General features: G+C 51.8%; 2 protein-coding genes and 1 pseudogene across 2 annotated transcripts; 2 read left to right on the top strand and 1 right to left on the bottom strand.

The window, feature by feature from the left end:
- The first annotated feature begins 280 nt into the window (after positions 1-280).
- On the top strand, positions 281-3,797 carry LOC118708370 (ubiquitin-conjugating enzyme E2 C). Its single transcript, XM_036419688.2, has 6 exons — positions 281-465; positions 877-904; positions 1,676-1,762; positions 2,571-2,775; positions 2,864-2,923; positions 3,544-3,797. Exons 1-6 carry the CDS (start codon positions 365-367, stop codon positions 3,600-3,602), a joined length of 540 nt encoding a protein of 179 aa, XP_036275581.1. The 5' UTR covers positions 281-364; the 3' UTR covers positions 3,603-3,797.
- A 1,555-nt stretch (positions 3,798-5,352) lies between these two features.
- LOC118708377 lies at positions 5,353-5,775 on the top strand (annotated as a pseudogene).
- A 2,275-nt stretch (positions 5,776-8,050) lies between these two features.
- On the bottom strand, positions 8,051-10,763 carry LOC118708373 (troponin C, skeletal muscle). Its single transcript, XM_036419691.2, has 6 exons — positions 10,680-10,763; positions 9,191-9,242; positions 8,910-9,053; positions 8,680-8,794; positions 8,431-8,567; positions 8,051-8,223 (listed from the first exon to the last, which is right to left on the bottom strand). Exons 1-6 carry the CDS (start codon positions 10,680-10,682, stop codon positions 8,192-8,194), a joined length of 483 nt encoding a protein of 160 aa, XP_036275584.1. The 5' UTR covers positions 10,683-10,763; the 3' UTR covers positions 8,051-8,191.
- Positions 10,764-14,016: the final 3,253 nt, after the last annotated feature.

The following is a 14,016-nucleotide window of genomic DNA, read 5'->3' on the forward strand; positions in this document are numbered from 1 at the left end:
AAACCGTAACCCTGAGATTGACCTAAAGGGGCACGTCCCACGTGGATTTTTTTCTTAGCCCTTTAATGGTCGCCGTTTTCCAAAAGCCACCAATCCACTGCAGACCCGTTTTAATGGCAGCCCCTCCAGCCAATCGCCCGTCAGAATCGGGATTCCCGCGGCTCGGGAGTGGTGCGCTGGTGAGTGCGTCTAGCAGTTTCACCGTGCGGCCCTCCGGAGCGCCCCATTGGCTGGATCAAACCCAAGCGAGCCTCTGATTGGCCAGCGCCACCGGAGGGCTCAATTCAAATGCGGGCGGGTGGGCCGGCTGCCCTGCAGTTACAGTCGTGTTCCCCGCGTCCGCGTCTTCGCCAGCGCCGCCCGGATGGCCTCCCAGAACCGCGACCCCGCCGCCGCCAGAGTCGCCGCCGCTCGCAAAGGAGCCGAGCCCAGCGGGGGCGCCGCCCGGGGCCCGGTGGGCAAGAGGTGAGGCTGCCGAGTGAGGCCCGGCCTCGCACGCCCTGGGCGGTGGGGCCCAGGCTTCCGGGCCCCGGAACGACTGAGATATGGGAAGTTGGGGGGCACGCTGAGAGCTCGGGCCGCCCTAAGAGACCCTCCCAAAGAAGGATAGAAATTTCGAGGTCTGGGCGCGGGCAGAGACCCCAGAGCAGCAGTAGGGGTTCGAACACGCTAGAACAGCGCCGGAAGAGCCTGCAAGTGGGGAGAGCGAGGGCTCCCCGGGCCCTCCTGTGGGAGTGGGAGTGTGCCCCAGCGGAGCGGAGCCTCCGGGAGGGGAGTCGTTGGCAGCTCTTCCGGAGAGATGGGGTGGGAGGGGGTGGACCAGCTGCGCCCTGGCCCATCCGGACTCCCAGCTGACTCCAAACGCTCTGTCTGCAGGTTACAGCAGGAGCTGATGACCCTCATGGTGAGTGGCCGCCTGCCCGGATCCCCAGCCAGTTGGTCCCCCTCCCACTTTGCACTCCTCCTTCAGTAGCTTCCTTTCCCACATCAGGCTCTTTGCTAGACGCGGAGCAAAGGGGTAAAAAGATGAGTGCAGTTTGCTCCCTTCTGGGAACTAGTTCCTATACCTCCCCGACAACTTTTTCCCTAGCAGTCCCTACCCTACCCCTAGCCCCCTCTCCCCACAATGAAATTGTCTCTCAGATAGGTTCCCTGAAGCCCTAGGAGGCCTATCCCTATTTCCCTGCCCTCAACTTTAACCACGCCCAGCTCTCCACCCTTCTCGGTATTGCCAGTCCTCCCCTTCTTGAAGATGCTTCCATCCTACGCCCTTTTTCTACATTAACCCTGAATATTCCACTCAGATCCTTCAGTGCCCGTATTGTATGTCTGTCTCCCTAGTCCGAGTAGGCTTTGCACAGATAGAACTGGCACTCAATAGCAAGGCGAATGGTATTTCCAGCCACCAACAAGGCTGGGTGCAGGGAGCCCTCTGCTCCCCTGCATAACCCCTCCGTCCCTAGCCCGGCCCACTGTCCCTAGCCCAACCCACTATAATCCGCATACTCCTCCCCAGGGGGCATGTTCAGCCCCCAGAGTCTAAACACTCTCAGAAAAGGCTATCACTTTGGTCTGAGTGCCTTATTTTGGATCAGAACGTGATGAGATTCAGGGGTTCACCCACTGCTCCCAGAAGTGTTCTCCATATCCTGAGAGCTTTGTGTTTCCTCCCCAGACGTCTGGCGACAAAGGGATTTCTGCCTTCCCTGAATCAGACAACCTTTTCAAATGGGTGGGGACCATCCATGGAGCAGCGGGCACAGTAAGTGTGGGATTGGGGAAGGGGGATGTGATGCTGGGTCTGTGGAGAGGAGGGAGGTAAAATCATGTGCCACATCTGCGTCTAGCCTTTAGGCGTGCAGGTGGCACGCCCCTGCGCTCTGAGCCTTCAGTCCTGGTTCCCCCTTCTGTACAGCAAGAAGGTGGCTTTAAAGCAAGGTTGTCCATCTTAGAGTCTTCAGGGGCCAGACAGCAAGGAAAAGAAGGGAGGACAAATGAGGACTTAGCCCATTGAGAGGGCACAAGTCAGCTTCCCGTGGCTGTTTATCTGGTTTAAGAGAAATCAGGACTTCAAATCTGTGACCAAAATCTCCCAATTTTTACATGTTAGCAATTAATATTCTTTTTATTTTATTGATTTTTTTTTCCAGAGAGGAAGGGAGAGGGATAGTTAGAAACATCGATGAGGGAGAATTATCGATCAGCCGCCTCCTGCACACCCCCCACCAGGGATGTGCCCACAACCATGGTACATGCCCTTGACCAGAATTGAATCCGGGACCCTTCAGACCGCAGGCCGACGCTCTATCCACTGAGCCAAACCGATTTCGGCAGCAACTAATATTATTGGACTAAAAAGCAACCCTCAGGGTACCAATTTACAACCCTTAGACCAAAGGACCCCTGATGTCCACCAGATGAGAGAAATTACCAGAACCAGTTGTAAGAGTTTGTCTTCTGTCAAGTCCTAGAAAAACTAAAAGATCCTAACAAGGTCCTTGGGTGGGGCTTGGGCTGAAATATGAGGTTCAGGGTGGCAAGCTCACTCCCGCCTCTTTCTCCAATGCCAGGTATACGAAGACTTGAGGTATAAGCTCTCCCTGGAGTTCCCCAGTGGCTACCCGTACAACGCGCCCACGGTGAAGTTCCTCACGCCCTGCTACCACCCCAACGTAGACACCCAGGGTAACATCTGCCTGGACATCCTAAAGGACAAGTGGTCGGCCCTGTATGACGTCAGGACCATCCTGCTCTCCATCCAGAGCCTGCTAGGAGGTGACTTCTAAGACTAGCCCTCCTCCCCCTGCCGCCCGGGAACCTGTCAGGACTCCCCCTTGACCAACCCTGTTCTCTGCGCCCACAGAACCCAACATCGACAGCCCGTTGAACACGCACGCCGCAGAGCTCTGGAAAAACCCCACAGGTGCGTCCTTCTCCCCCACTGGTGACCCTCCCCAACCTTGAAAGTCTCCCTCAAACAAAAGGATCTCAGTGGCTTGGGAAGCCGTTCCTACCTCTCCCTTGGTGTTTCTGGTTTGCCTCTTTGATATAAAATAAGAAAATTGATATGGGTTGAGGAACTTATTTTTTTTTTAAATTGTATTACTCACCTAAGGATTTTTTTTTTTTTTCATTGATTTTTCAGAGAGAATGGAAAGGGGGTTGGGGGCGCGAGGAGAGAGAAACACATGGATGTGAGAGAGAGACATAAATGGGTTGCCTCCTGATGGGCTGGGTATCAAGCCTGCAACCCAGGAACCTGAGACCCTTTGGTGGACAGGCCAAGGCTCTAACCACTGAGACTCTGGCCAGGGCAGTTGAGGGGCTTTATAAGTAGAAGGCAAGGCTTTGTGCAAATGGCTTGCTCACTAAAGCCCCCTAGTCCCCTCCCCAGAGTCACAGGAAGCAAAGTCCATCCAGGAGATCTGACTGGGTGGACAGCAGAGAGAGAATCTGTTCTGGGAACTCCCTCCCCAAATTCTACCCTCTTTGCATTCCTGCTGCCCTTCTCCCCGTCACTCACCAAGATCTGTCCTCTCCCAGCCTTCAAGAAGTACCTACAAGAAAACTACGCAAAGCAGGTCTCCAGCCAAGAGCCCTGACCGGGGCTGTCCAGCCTGTCTCCTTGTGCTGTCTTTTTACTTTTTTCCTTGATGGTCTGTCCTTGCCTTGATTTCTGTGTAGGACTCTTTATCTTCAGCTGTGGTGTCATATTTGTTTTGTGTCTTTGTTTTTTAAATTAAGTCTCTGGTTGAGCCCCTGTGATGAATATATTAAATAAATACATTTTGAATTTTTGGGTGTGTGTTTTTTTGTTTTGTTTTTTTTTTAACAAGTTTCTGCCTTGTAATTATCTTAGAGTTGGGGTGGAGTCAGGTTCCTAGGATTTGGGCTCATGGCCTTGCTTCTCTCTCCAGGGAGAAACATTTGTCCTTCAGGATGTATAGCCTTTGGGCCAACCAGTGGAGTGACTAGGATTTGTTCTCTGTGACCTTAGTTTACAACTCTACATATATTTCCTCATCTATGAAATGGTGTCACAAAATACCTATATCTTTGGAGTTGTGACATGCACTAGGAATGTTAGACTATTGGGGCTGCCCTAGATGTGCTGCAAATGAGGCTGAACCAGTCTGGGGGTGGCGTGCAGATGACCAGCCACCTACCTACCTACCTTATGGCAGTGGATGCTCTGGCCCCGAAAAAGAAGGCTCAAGTCACCCCGCAGCAAGCCCAGGATCTGGAGAGGCAGCCACAGCAAGCCCCTTCCCTGTCAGAGCCAAGACACCAAGGGGTTCACGCCCCTCCAGCTATCTATCCAGTGGCCCAGCCGCTCAGGCCCGTGGTCAGCCAACTGGCTTGTGAGCCACATGGGGTTCTTTGGCCCCTTGAGTGTGGCTCTTCCACAAAATGCCATGGCCTGGGAGAGTCTATTTTGAAGAAATGGTGTTAGGAGATGTTTAAGTTTAAAAAAATTTGGCTCTCAAAAGAAATTTCAATCTTTGTGTTGTTGATATTTGGCTCTTGACTAATGAGTTTGCCGACCACTGCCTCAGGCCATCCTTCCACTGGCCTATGGACCCCTGGCTCATCGTTTTTGAAACATTGAACTCCATTGCTATTCATTGCTACAGCCCTCCCTCTCCAACTGCTTTGTGTTCTCACCTCCCATTCATGTTTCCAGTTATTCCATTCAGGATCAGTGCTGGGGGTTATAACCATCACAACTGGTGCCTACTGTACACAGTACAGTACCCTGTGCCTTGCAGGCATTATCTCATTTATCCACACAGCCCCAGGGGCACATAATTTAATTTTCTCCATTAAAAATATATTTTATTGATTTTTTTACAGAGAGGAAGAGAGAGGGATAGTTAGAAACACTGATGAGAGAGAAACATTGATCAGCTGCCTCTTGCACAGCCCCTACTGGGGATGTGCCCGCAATCAAGGTACATGCCCTTGACTGGAATTGAACCTGGTCCCCCAGATGGTCATGTGGCCTACCTTTCGTCAATCACAGGGACTCAGCTCTACACTGTAGTTCAGAACCAATCAGTGTTCCCTGGAATTATCACTAGGAGAAAGTGAAATTATTTTACCTATTAGGTTGCTAAAAGAGGAGGAGCCAGCCTGAGATGCTGGTGGAGACAGCTGCAGATGGAAGAAAACCAAGCAGAGACAAAGAGCTAAGAGAGGTGACATTGAGACTCATACCTTGGCATCTGTTATATGAACCAACAAATCCCTTTCTGGTGTAAGTCGGTTTGATTTAGATTTTTTACACTTGCAACAAGAAGCCTCGTACACTTAGTACTGGTGTATTGACCTTTTGACTCTTTAAGCAGCACCATGGCAGTGGGCAAAAACAAGTGCCTTAAAAAGGCAGCAATGAATTTGCAGCCCAGAAGAAAATGGCTGATGGATTTTCTAAGCAAGATTGGTATGATGTGAAACACCCGCTTATATTCAATACAAGAAATACTGGAAAAACACTAGTCAGGAGAATCCAAGGAACCAAAATCACATCCGATGGTCTCAAGGACCATGTTTTTGAAGTGAGCCTAGCTGATCTACAGAATGATGAAGTTGCATTTTAAAAATTGAAGCTAATTACTGAGGATGTTCAGGGCAAAAACTGCCTAATTTCCATGGGGTGGATCTTACCTGTGATGAAATGTGCTCCATGGTCAAGAAATGGCAGAGCATGATTGAAGCCCTTGTTGATGTCAAGACTACTGATGGTTATTTGCTCCATCTATTTGGTATTGGTTTTACTAAAAAAATGCAACAATCATATTAGGAAGCCTCTTATAAGAGCTCAGCATTAACAGGTTTGCCAAGTCCAGAAGATGCTGGAAATCATGATCCGAGAGGTGCAGACAAATGACTTAAAAGTGGTCAATGAATTGATTCCAGACAATATTGGAAAAGACAGAAAAGCATTGTCAGTCTATTTGTCTGCTCCATGTCTTTGTTAGAAAAGTCAAAATGCTGAAGAAGTTGGTCCGAAGATTGTGGGTTATTGTTAAGCTGATTAACAAAATGCTGAAGAAGCTCAAGTTTGAACTGTTAAAACTCATATTCATGGTGAAGTGAGCTGATGTATTTGAACCCCCAGTCAAAGAAGCTGTTTAAAATACAGATATTTTTTTTATGACAAAATAAAAAATCCTGCCGAAACCAGTTTGGATTGAGCATCGGCCTGTGGACTGAAAGGTCCCAGGTTCAATTCCAGTCAAGGGCATGTACCTTGATTGCGGGCACATCCCCAGTAGGGGCTGTGCAAGAGGCAGCTGATCAATGTTTCTCTCTCATCAGTGTTTCTAACTATCCCTCTCTCTTCCTCTCTGTAAAAAAATCAATAAAATATATTTTTAATGGAGAAAATTAAATTATGTGCCCCTGGGGCTGTGTGGATAAATGAGATAATGCCTGCAAGGCACAGGGTACTGTACTGTGTACAGTAGGCACCAGTTGTGATGATTATAACCCCCAGCACTGATCCTGAATGGAATAACTGGAAACATGAATGGGAGGTGAGAACACAAAGCAGTTGGAGAGGGAGGGCTGTAGCAATGAATAGCAGGGAAGTTCAATGTTTCAAAAACGATGAGCCAGAGCATTAGAAATCTTTCTTCCTGGCAATTGTGATCAATTTGGCTCAAAAAAAAAAAAAAAAAAGTTAGCCGAAACCAGTTTAGCTCAATGGATAGAGCGTCGGCCTATGGACTGAAAGGTCCCGGGTTCGATTCCGGTCAAGGGCATGTACCATGGTTGCGGACACATCCTCAGTAGGGGGTGTGCAAGTGGCAACTGGTCGATGATTCTCTCTCATCGATGTTTCTAGCTCTATCCCTCTTCCTTCCTCTCTGTAAAAAAATCAATAAAATATATTTTTTAAAAAAGTTTAAAAAAAAAAGTATTAGTAATAGTATTTATTAAATGCTGAAACTTGTGCCAGTACTTTGCACACATTAACTCGATCTCACAACCCTATGAGGTAAGTACCACCATTATCCCCATTTTACAGGTTAGGACACTGAAGCACAGAGTGGTTGAATTTGTCTCGAGCAGTGAGGATTCAAACGCAGGTAACCTGAATAAAGCTAAGCTACCACTGCACTTGATTGAATGTGCCCTGGCGCCTGGTATAATTGGGCTGTGTACCAAGTACTATGGAAGCTAGCTCACGGCAAATGAGAGCAAGTATCAGAGGAAGGGAGGATGGTATCTGAGCTGTGTCTTGGTATCCTGGAGTTGTTATCTGAACTGGGTTGAAGAATTTGCCAGACTTATTAGAGGAGGAAGGGCATTCCAAGGAAGGAAAACGACATGTGCAAAGGCCCAAAGGCTTGAAAGTGCACCCCTGTCCATAGCCGGAATGAGAAATGGCCCAGCGGAACCCACGAGGGAAAAGGCAGCTGTGAGAAGCAAGGACGGAGGGGGGGGAGGCATTTGGATTTGATTCTAGAAACCATGGAGAGCCTTGAAGTCCTTTCAACAGGGGAGTGGCCAGGGCAGATTTCATTTTAGCTAGATCATGCTGATGGCTCACTGCTGAACGCACTGGAGGGGCCAGAAAGCTGAGGGACCAGGCGAAGGCAGAGATCCAGGGTGGAGATGCAGGATGAGGGCAGAAACTCCCTCCTGGCTGAGTTAAGGTTAGCATCACCAGCAGACCTGGAGGCACTCAGAACAGACGAGGTGGAAAAGATAAAGCGGGAATAATGCTGCCTGGGATGGATGGACACCCACTCCCCCTCTCCCAGCCAGGCAGCCTGCGCCCCAGAAAGGAGGGACAGTGGGGACTGAGTGTCAACACTCCGCCCCGCCCCCAGGCCAGCCTCCTGCCCCGCCTTCACCCCACCCGCCGGCCGCGGCTCCTGACTCAGATCGAAACCTCCGCGGCCTCCCCGCTGCGCCTGGGCAGCCAGCCCGCCGGGCGGCCCAGGCCCGGCGCCAGTGGGCGGCCGGCCTCGAACTTGCAGCCGGTGGCTCCTGGCACCCGCTCCTCGGTCCTCCCCGCCCCCGCACTCAGGCCACGCGCTTTGCAACGTTTGCTTTTATTCCTTCCAGAAGGGGATCCAAGAAGGGGCCGCGCCACGCTCTCGGGTGGGAATGACACCGGGTGGCGCAGCCCCTCCTAAGTCGGGGGCCGCGCGGTCCCGGCGGAGGCGGCGCCGACCTCTTACTGCACGCCCTCCATCATCTTCAGGAACTCTGCGGGGGAGGGAGACAGCGGTCAGGGCCCCGCGGGGCGCGAAGCCTGCACCGGGGTGCAGCGTCAGGCCACGCCAGGGGAACAGGAGTGCCTGGGCGGGAAGTGATTCATTGCACGAAGCTGGCGGGGGCCCCTGCCCCGCCCGCCCCGCCCCGGGCGCTGCGCGTGGCTCCCTGCCCGCCGCCCCCCTGCTCCCGGGGCCTCACCGTCGAAGTCGATGCGGCCATCGTTGTTCTTGTCGCCGTCCTTCATCAGGGACTCGATCTCCTCCTCCGTCACGTGCTCCCCGGAGGCCTTGAAGATCTCTGCAAGCTCCTCCGCGTCGATGTAGCCATCGGCGTTCCTGGGGGCGCAGGGGAGGGGCGGGCTCTGGGCCGGCAGCGCTGGCCCCCGCGGGGCGCCCCCTCCTCTACCCTCCTCCGCCCAGGACCTCCGCGTCCTGGGGCCCCACGCACCGGTCGAAGATGCGGAAGCACTCAGCCAGCTCCTCCTCGCTCTTGCCCTTCGCGTCCTCTTTCATCTGGCGCACCATCATCACCAAGAACTCCTCGAAGTCGATGGTGCCGCTGCCTGCGGGAGCGGGGAGGGGGGGGGGGGAGCGGCGGGGCGTGAGCCTGGGTGCCCCCCCCCCCCAACCCAGGGTGCCCGCCTTGCTCGCGCACCCTGGCGGGGGCTCCGCACTCACCATCCTCGTCCACCTCCTCGATGATGGCGTCCAGCTCCTCTTTGGTGGGCGTCTGGCCCAGCATCCTCATCACCGTGCCCAGCTCCTTGACGCTGATGTCCCCGCCGCCATCAGCGTCGAACATGTCGAAGGCGGCCTTGAACTCTGCGGAGGCAAGGAAGGCAGAGGGCTGAAGTGAGCCAGCCCCGCATCTGCTACCCTCCCACCTGCGGGGAAAACCAGAGGTCCCCAGCACACGCCACCGCGACAGACAGACAGACAGCCTGCCCACCCCCACTCACCAGCGATCATCTCCTCGCTGAGGTAGGACCGGGCCTCAGCCTGCTGGTCTGTCTGCGGGAGACTCAGAGTCAGAGGGTGCAGTCCCGCCTTAACCCCCTCCTCCTCAACCCCACCTCTGTTCGTGCCCCCTTGGTCCTCCAAGAGAAAAGCTCCAAACTCCTCCAAACACCCCTCCTGCCTGCTCCCACAGCCCCCAACTCCTTTTGGAGAGCTAGAGCGGAAACAGATTATGCCCAAGGCTTTCTCACTTGTCCATCAGAGATCAAATCAGCAACCCCCCAGCCCCGTAACCTTAGGTAAGTTACTAAATGTCCCCTCATCCCCTCACCTCTTCTCCAACTCTGAGGGGTGTATGTGTCTCAGCTTTTGTCTACCTTAGCTGAGACCCTTTTGCAAGGGTGAAATGGAGTTAGGGCTGTGAAAGGACTTTATAAAATGGACACCATTCCAGCATGACTTCCCCATTTTCCCTAGCTCCTAACAGTGCCCAGACTTTAATAGGTGCTCAATAAAGGTTCTCACTAAGTAACACAGCACCAAGTTATTCAGCGTCTACTAAGTGTCAGACCATACGCCGAGATTTTAAGCATTCTTCGAGTGATGCAGTCACAGAAGTAAATGCCATTCACGTTGGGCAGAACATGATGGGGGCCTTGTGAGGGTGAAAATGATACTTTGAGGGGGGTTTCTGATGACATCTAAGCCAAGGCATTTGGGTAGGGGCTTGGGGCTGCACCTGGTGGTGGGGATCGGCTGAAGCGTCCAAGTTCTTCAGTTCCATGGGTTCTGGCCCTCCTTCTTGCTCCCTACCCTACGTCCCTCCTTGCCCATGCCAGGAGAGCAGGCTAATTTTAGTCTGGCGAGGGCAACAGCAGCTGGCCTCCAGTGTTTAGTTACTCCTTGAAGTGCAGTGGGGAGAGGATCTCAGAGGAAGGCAATGGCTCCAAATCAGAACGTCTCTCCTGGGAGGCTGAGGTCTCCCTAACTCTGGTCTGTCGCCTCTGCCCCTCCTCATCAATGTGGAGTTCTCGGGCTCCTGCACCTGAGCTGGCTCGAGGCCCGGCAGGGCTCCCATCTCCAGAGGAACCTTTCTTCTCTCACGGGCCATGGGAGGGCTTGGCCAGGCTCCCAGCAAGTCCCGGCCACCAATTTCCTGGGTGGCTCACTCTGGCCCCGGGGGTCTCAGCTAAGGTAGACAAAAGCTGAGACACATACACCCCTCAGAGTTCTGTGACTAACATTGCTGGAAGTCTCTGAAGTTCTGCAGGGAATTGGCAAGCCTTGAAGATCCATGCCTACTACATCCCAGCCCTGCCCTTTGGAGAGAAGTCCAAGGATTTCTTCCCAGGCTTTCTCCTGGGTTTTAGGAACCATCATGTTCCATACTCAAGTGTCCAAGTTCCTGCCCCACAGAACACCCAGATCTGGCCTGAACGAGCCCCAGACACGCTCCAGCAGCAAAGGGATGAAGTCCCTTCTTGTCCTTACCATGGTTGCTATTCACAGGGACTCCTCTTCTGCAGGCCTTTTCCTCTGCACTCCACCACCCAGAGATGCTCTGGCCTGCGCCAGCCCTGGGATTTGTAGGGGCACCATCTCCTCCCACCTGCTTGCTCCCCGGGACTGGATGCCCTAGCCAATCAGATCCTGGGGTCAGAGAGCTCTCCCTCCTTCCAGGGTCCTAGCCCATTACCTAATTTAGCCAAGGGCCCTTGCGGAGAAATTGAAGCCTCGGAGCAGGTGGCAGGCCTTGACGTCCTAGATTCTTGTGAGGGGAGCCCGCCCTGCTCCACTGCCTTAGCAACCTCTCTTCAAGACATACACTTGCTCCAAGATGGGTAAGGACCTTCAGAATGGAGAAAAGTGAGGGTCCATGTAGAATGGGGCGAGCACAGGCCTTGGAGTCCAAACCCCAGTGCTGCCCTGAACGTCAGCTTCCTTATCTGTGAGATAGGGATCGTCATAATCTCCTCAGCGAGGCTGTGGCATATGAGAGCCCGGGTATAAGTCACCCAGCTTGTGCCAGTTACATAGGATTGGTAGTTGGCAAGTGCAATGTCCTGTCTTTGAACCATGGTCAGGGGCAGAGGGCAGGGGGAGAGGAAGTGACAATCACAGTTATTGAACCTCTCTGACATCCCACAGGCTGTGCTAAATATTTTAGCCACATAATCTCATCTAGTGCTCACTCACCCTATGAGGTGGCAACTATTATTATTCCCTCTATATTGGGGAGCTTTGTAAATCGTAAAGGACTGTAGTCATGTTGGTGATTCTTATTAATCTTGACTGAGGGGAAGTTGGGACAGACAGTCCTTGAGGACCCATCCAGGAGAAATGTCCGTAGGGATTCAGACACAGGGTGTGCACTTGGAGGAGAAATCAACATTGAAAGCAGATTCTTCTCTCAAGTTGACCTTCTGCAGGAAAAGGGTTTTTGGGACTCACATTCTTGGGGAGGAAGGGGCAAGGGAAGGTTCTCTAAGTATATGATGGGGTAGGTGGCCCCTTGCCAGAGCTCAGTGAAGAAGTCTGGAGGTGCTCAGCGGGCTGCCTGGAGGGTGAAGGGGTGGGTAGATCAAGTTAAGTCCCAAGGGATCTCTGCCTGAGAATCCACAGGGCCCAGGCTGGGTGTTGGGGGGTAGGCAATGCTCATGGTCAATGGCTAAGTCAACAGACAGAGCAGTGAGACAACTAAGCGCAGATTCTGGGGCCAGTGAAAGGGGGGCTGGACATCAAGGAAGGCAGATGGACAGCAGCAACTGGGCTGCTCTCTTCCCCTATATATAGACATTCCTAAGGAAAGCTCAGCGGAGCCGGGCCAGGCTAAATAAGGCCTCCCCCAGCCAGGCAAAGGGCCAAGTTGCAACAACAACTAGGGATTCCAATTTGGACACAACCATTAGAACCAGATGATCCCTTTGGAACAGAGGGTGTGGGACTCTCAGCAATCATTTGTTCAGTGATTTGCCCTTTCATTTATTCAGGGAAATAGATAAGGTCCAATCTCAGTGCAGCCGAGTCAGGTCCTACTTACCCCTGGTCAGACTAAAATACAGCTCCAAGCATCACCCTTCATAGCCGCCAGGCCTTCACACACGCTGTTTTTTCCTTCCAGGACTTCCCGTCTTCCCTTTCTTCATCTGCCTACTACCCTATCAGTGTTCTCAGTTGTTTTTTTGTTTTTTGTTTTTTTTAAATATATTTTATTGATTTTTTACAGAGAGGAAGAGAGAGGGATAGAGAGTTAGAAACATCGATGAGAGAGAATCATTGATCAGCTGCCTCTTGCACACCCCCTACTGGGGATGTGCCCGCAACCAAGGTACATGCCCTGACCGGAATCGAACCCGGGACCTTTCAGTCCGCAGGCCGATGCTCTATCCACTGAGCCAAACTGGTTTCGGCTAAATAAAAAAATTTTAATACTCAACTAAGGATTTTTTTTTACATTGATTTTTCAGAGAGAGTTGAAAGGGGAGTGGGGAGGGGAAAGAGAAACACATGGATGTGAGAGAGAGACATAAATGGGTTGCCTCCTGATGGGCTGGGTATCAAGCCTGCAACCCAGGAACCTGAGACCCTTTGGTGGACAGGCCAAGGCTCTAACCAATGAGACTCTGGCCAGGGCAGTTGAGGGGCTTTATAAGTAGAAGGCAAAGCTTTGTGCAAATGGCCGATCAATTATTGTTATCTGAACTGGGTTGATTTCAGAGAAGGGAGAGGGTGAGCAACATCAATGATGAGAGAGAATCATTGATTGGCTGCCTCCTGCACACCCCCTTCTGGGGATCAAGCCCACAACTCAGGGATATTCACTTGACCAGGGGGAATCAACTGGTGACCTCTTGAGCCAAGCCTGGCTGGGCCAAATTAAAATTTTGATTGAGTTTATCTGGAGTAGGGCCTGAGCTTCTACATTTCTCATCAGCTCCCAGGTGCTGTCATTGCTGTGGTCTAGTTCAGAGTGTAAGGCAGTGTTCTCCAGAAGTCCTGGCAGCACAGTTGTCACCTGGAATTTGTTAGAAATACAAATTCTCAGCCCCAACAATCTCTCCTGGTGATTCCAATGCTTTCCTACTTGCCCATCACTGGGTTAGAGGATATCTGGGTTAGAGCTCAGAACCTGGCGTTAATGCTGGTACAGGAGTATGTATTTTTTAAAATTTTTTGATCCTCACCTGAGAACTTGGAGAGAGAGAAAGATGAGAGAGAGAGAGAGAGAGAGAGAGAGAGAGAGAGAGAGAGAGAGAGAGAAAGAAAGCTGTATGTGACTGAACCAGGGATTGACCTCGCAACCCAGGTATGTGACCAGAATCAAACCAGAAAATTTTTGGCACTCTACCAACTGAGCCATTCAGCTGAGCAGGGTGGACATACTTTGCCTGCCTTGGGAAGCCTCCCCATCTGGTTCTTAATCATGGTGCTTGGTCCCCAGATGGTCACATGGCATACCTTTCGTCAGTCACAGGGACTCAGCTCTCCACTGTAGTTCAGAACCAATCAGTGTTCCCTGGAATTATCACTAGGAGAAAGTGAAATTATTTTACCTATTAGGTTGCTAAAAGAGGAGGAGCCAGCCTGAGATGCTGGTGGAGACAGCTGCAGATGGAAGAAAACTGAGCAGAGACAAAGAGCTAAGAGAGGTGACATTGAGACTCATACCTTGGCATCTCAGTTACATGAACCAACAAATCCTTTCCTGGTGTGTCAGTTGATTTAGATTTTTTACACTTGCAACAAGAAGCCTCGTACACTTAGTAACGGTTTATGACCTTTTTGACTCTTTAAGCAGCACCATGGCAGTGGGCAAGAACAAGTGCCT

Source organism: Pipistrellus kuhlii, unplaced genomic scaffold (assembly GCF_014108245.1).
Source record: "Pipistrellus kuhlii isolate mPipKuh1 unplaced genomic scaffold, mPipKuh1.p scaffold_m20_p_6, whole genome shotgun sequence".
NCBI lineage: Eukaryota > Metazoa > Chordata > Mammalia > Chiroptera > Vespertilionidae > Pipistrellus > Pipistrellus kuhlii.

Coding starts and splice junctions, on each gene's coding strand:
- LOC118708373 (XM_036419691.2), bottom strand. Junction 8,795..8,909: donor CGAGGAGGTGGACGAGGATG/GTGAGTGCGGAG, acceptor CCGCTCCCGCAG/GCAGCGGCACCATCGACTTC. Junction 8,224..8,430: donor TGGCCGCATCGACTTCGACG/GTGAGGCCCCGG, acceptor CCTCCCCCGCAG/AGTTCCTGAAGATGATGGAG.
- LOC118708370 (XM_036419688.2), top strand. CDS start 365: ATGGCCTCCCAGAACCGCGACCCCGCCGCCGCCAGAGTCGCCGCCGCT. Junction 466..876: donor CGGGGCCCGGTGGGCAAGAG/GTGAGGCTGCCG, acceptor CTCTGTCTGCAG/GTTACAGCAGGAGCTGATGA. Junction 905..1,675: donor AGGAGCTGATGACCCTCATG/GTGAGTGGCCGC, acceptor TTTCCTCCCCAG/ACGTCTGGCGACAAAGGGAT.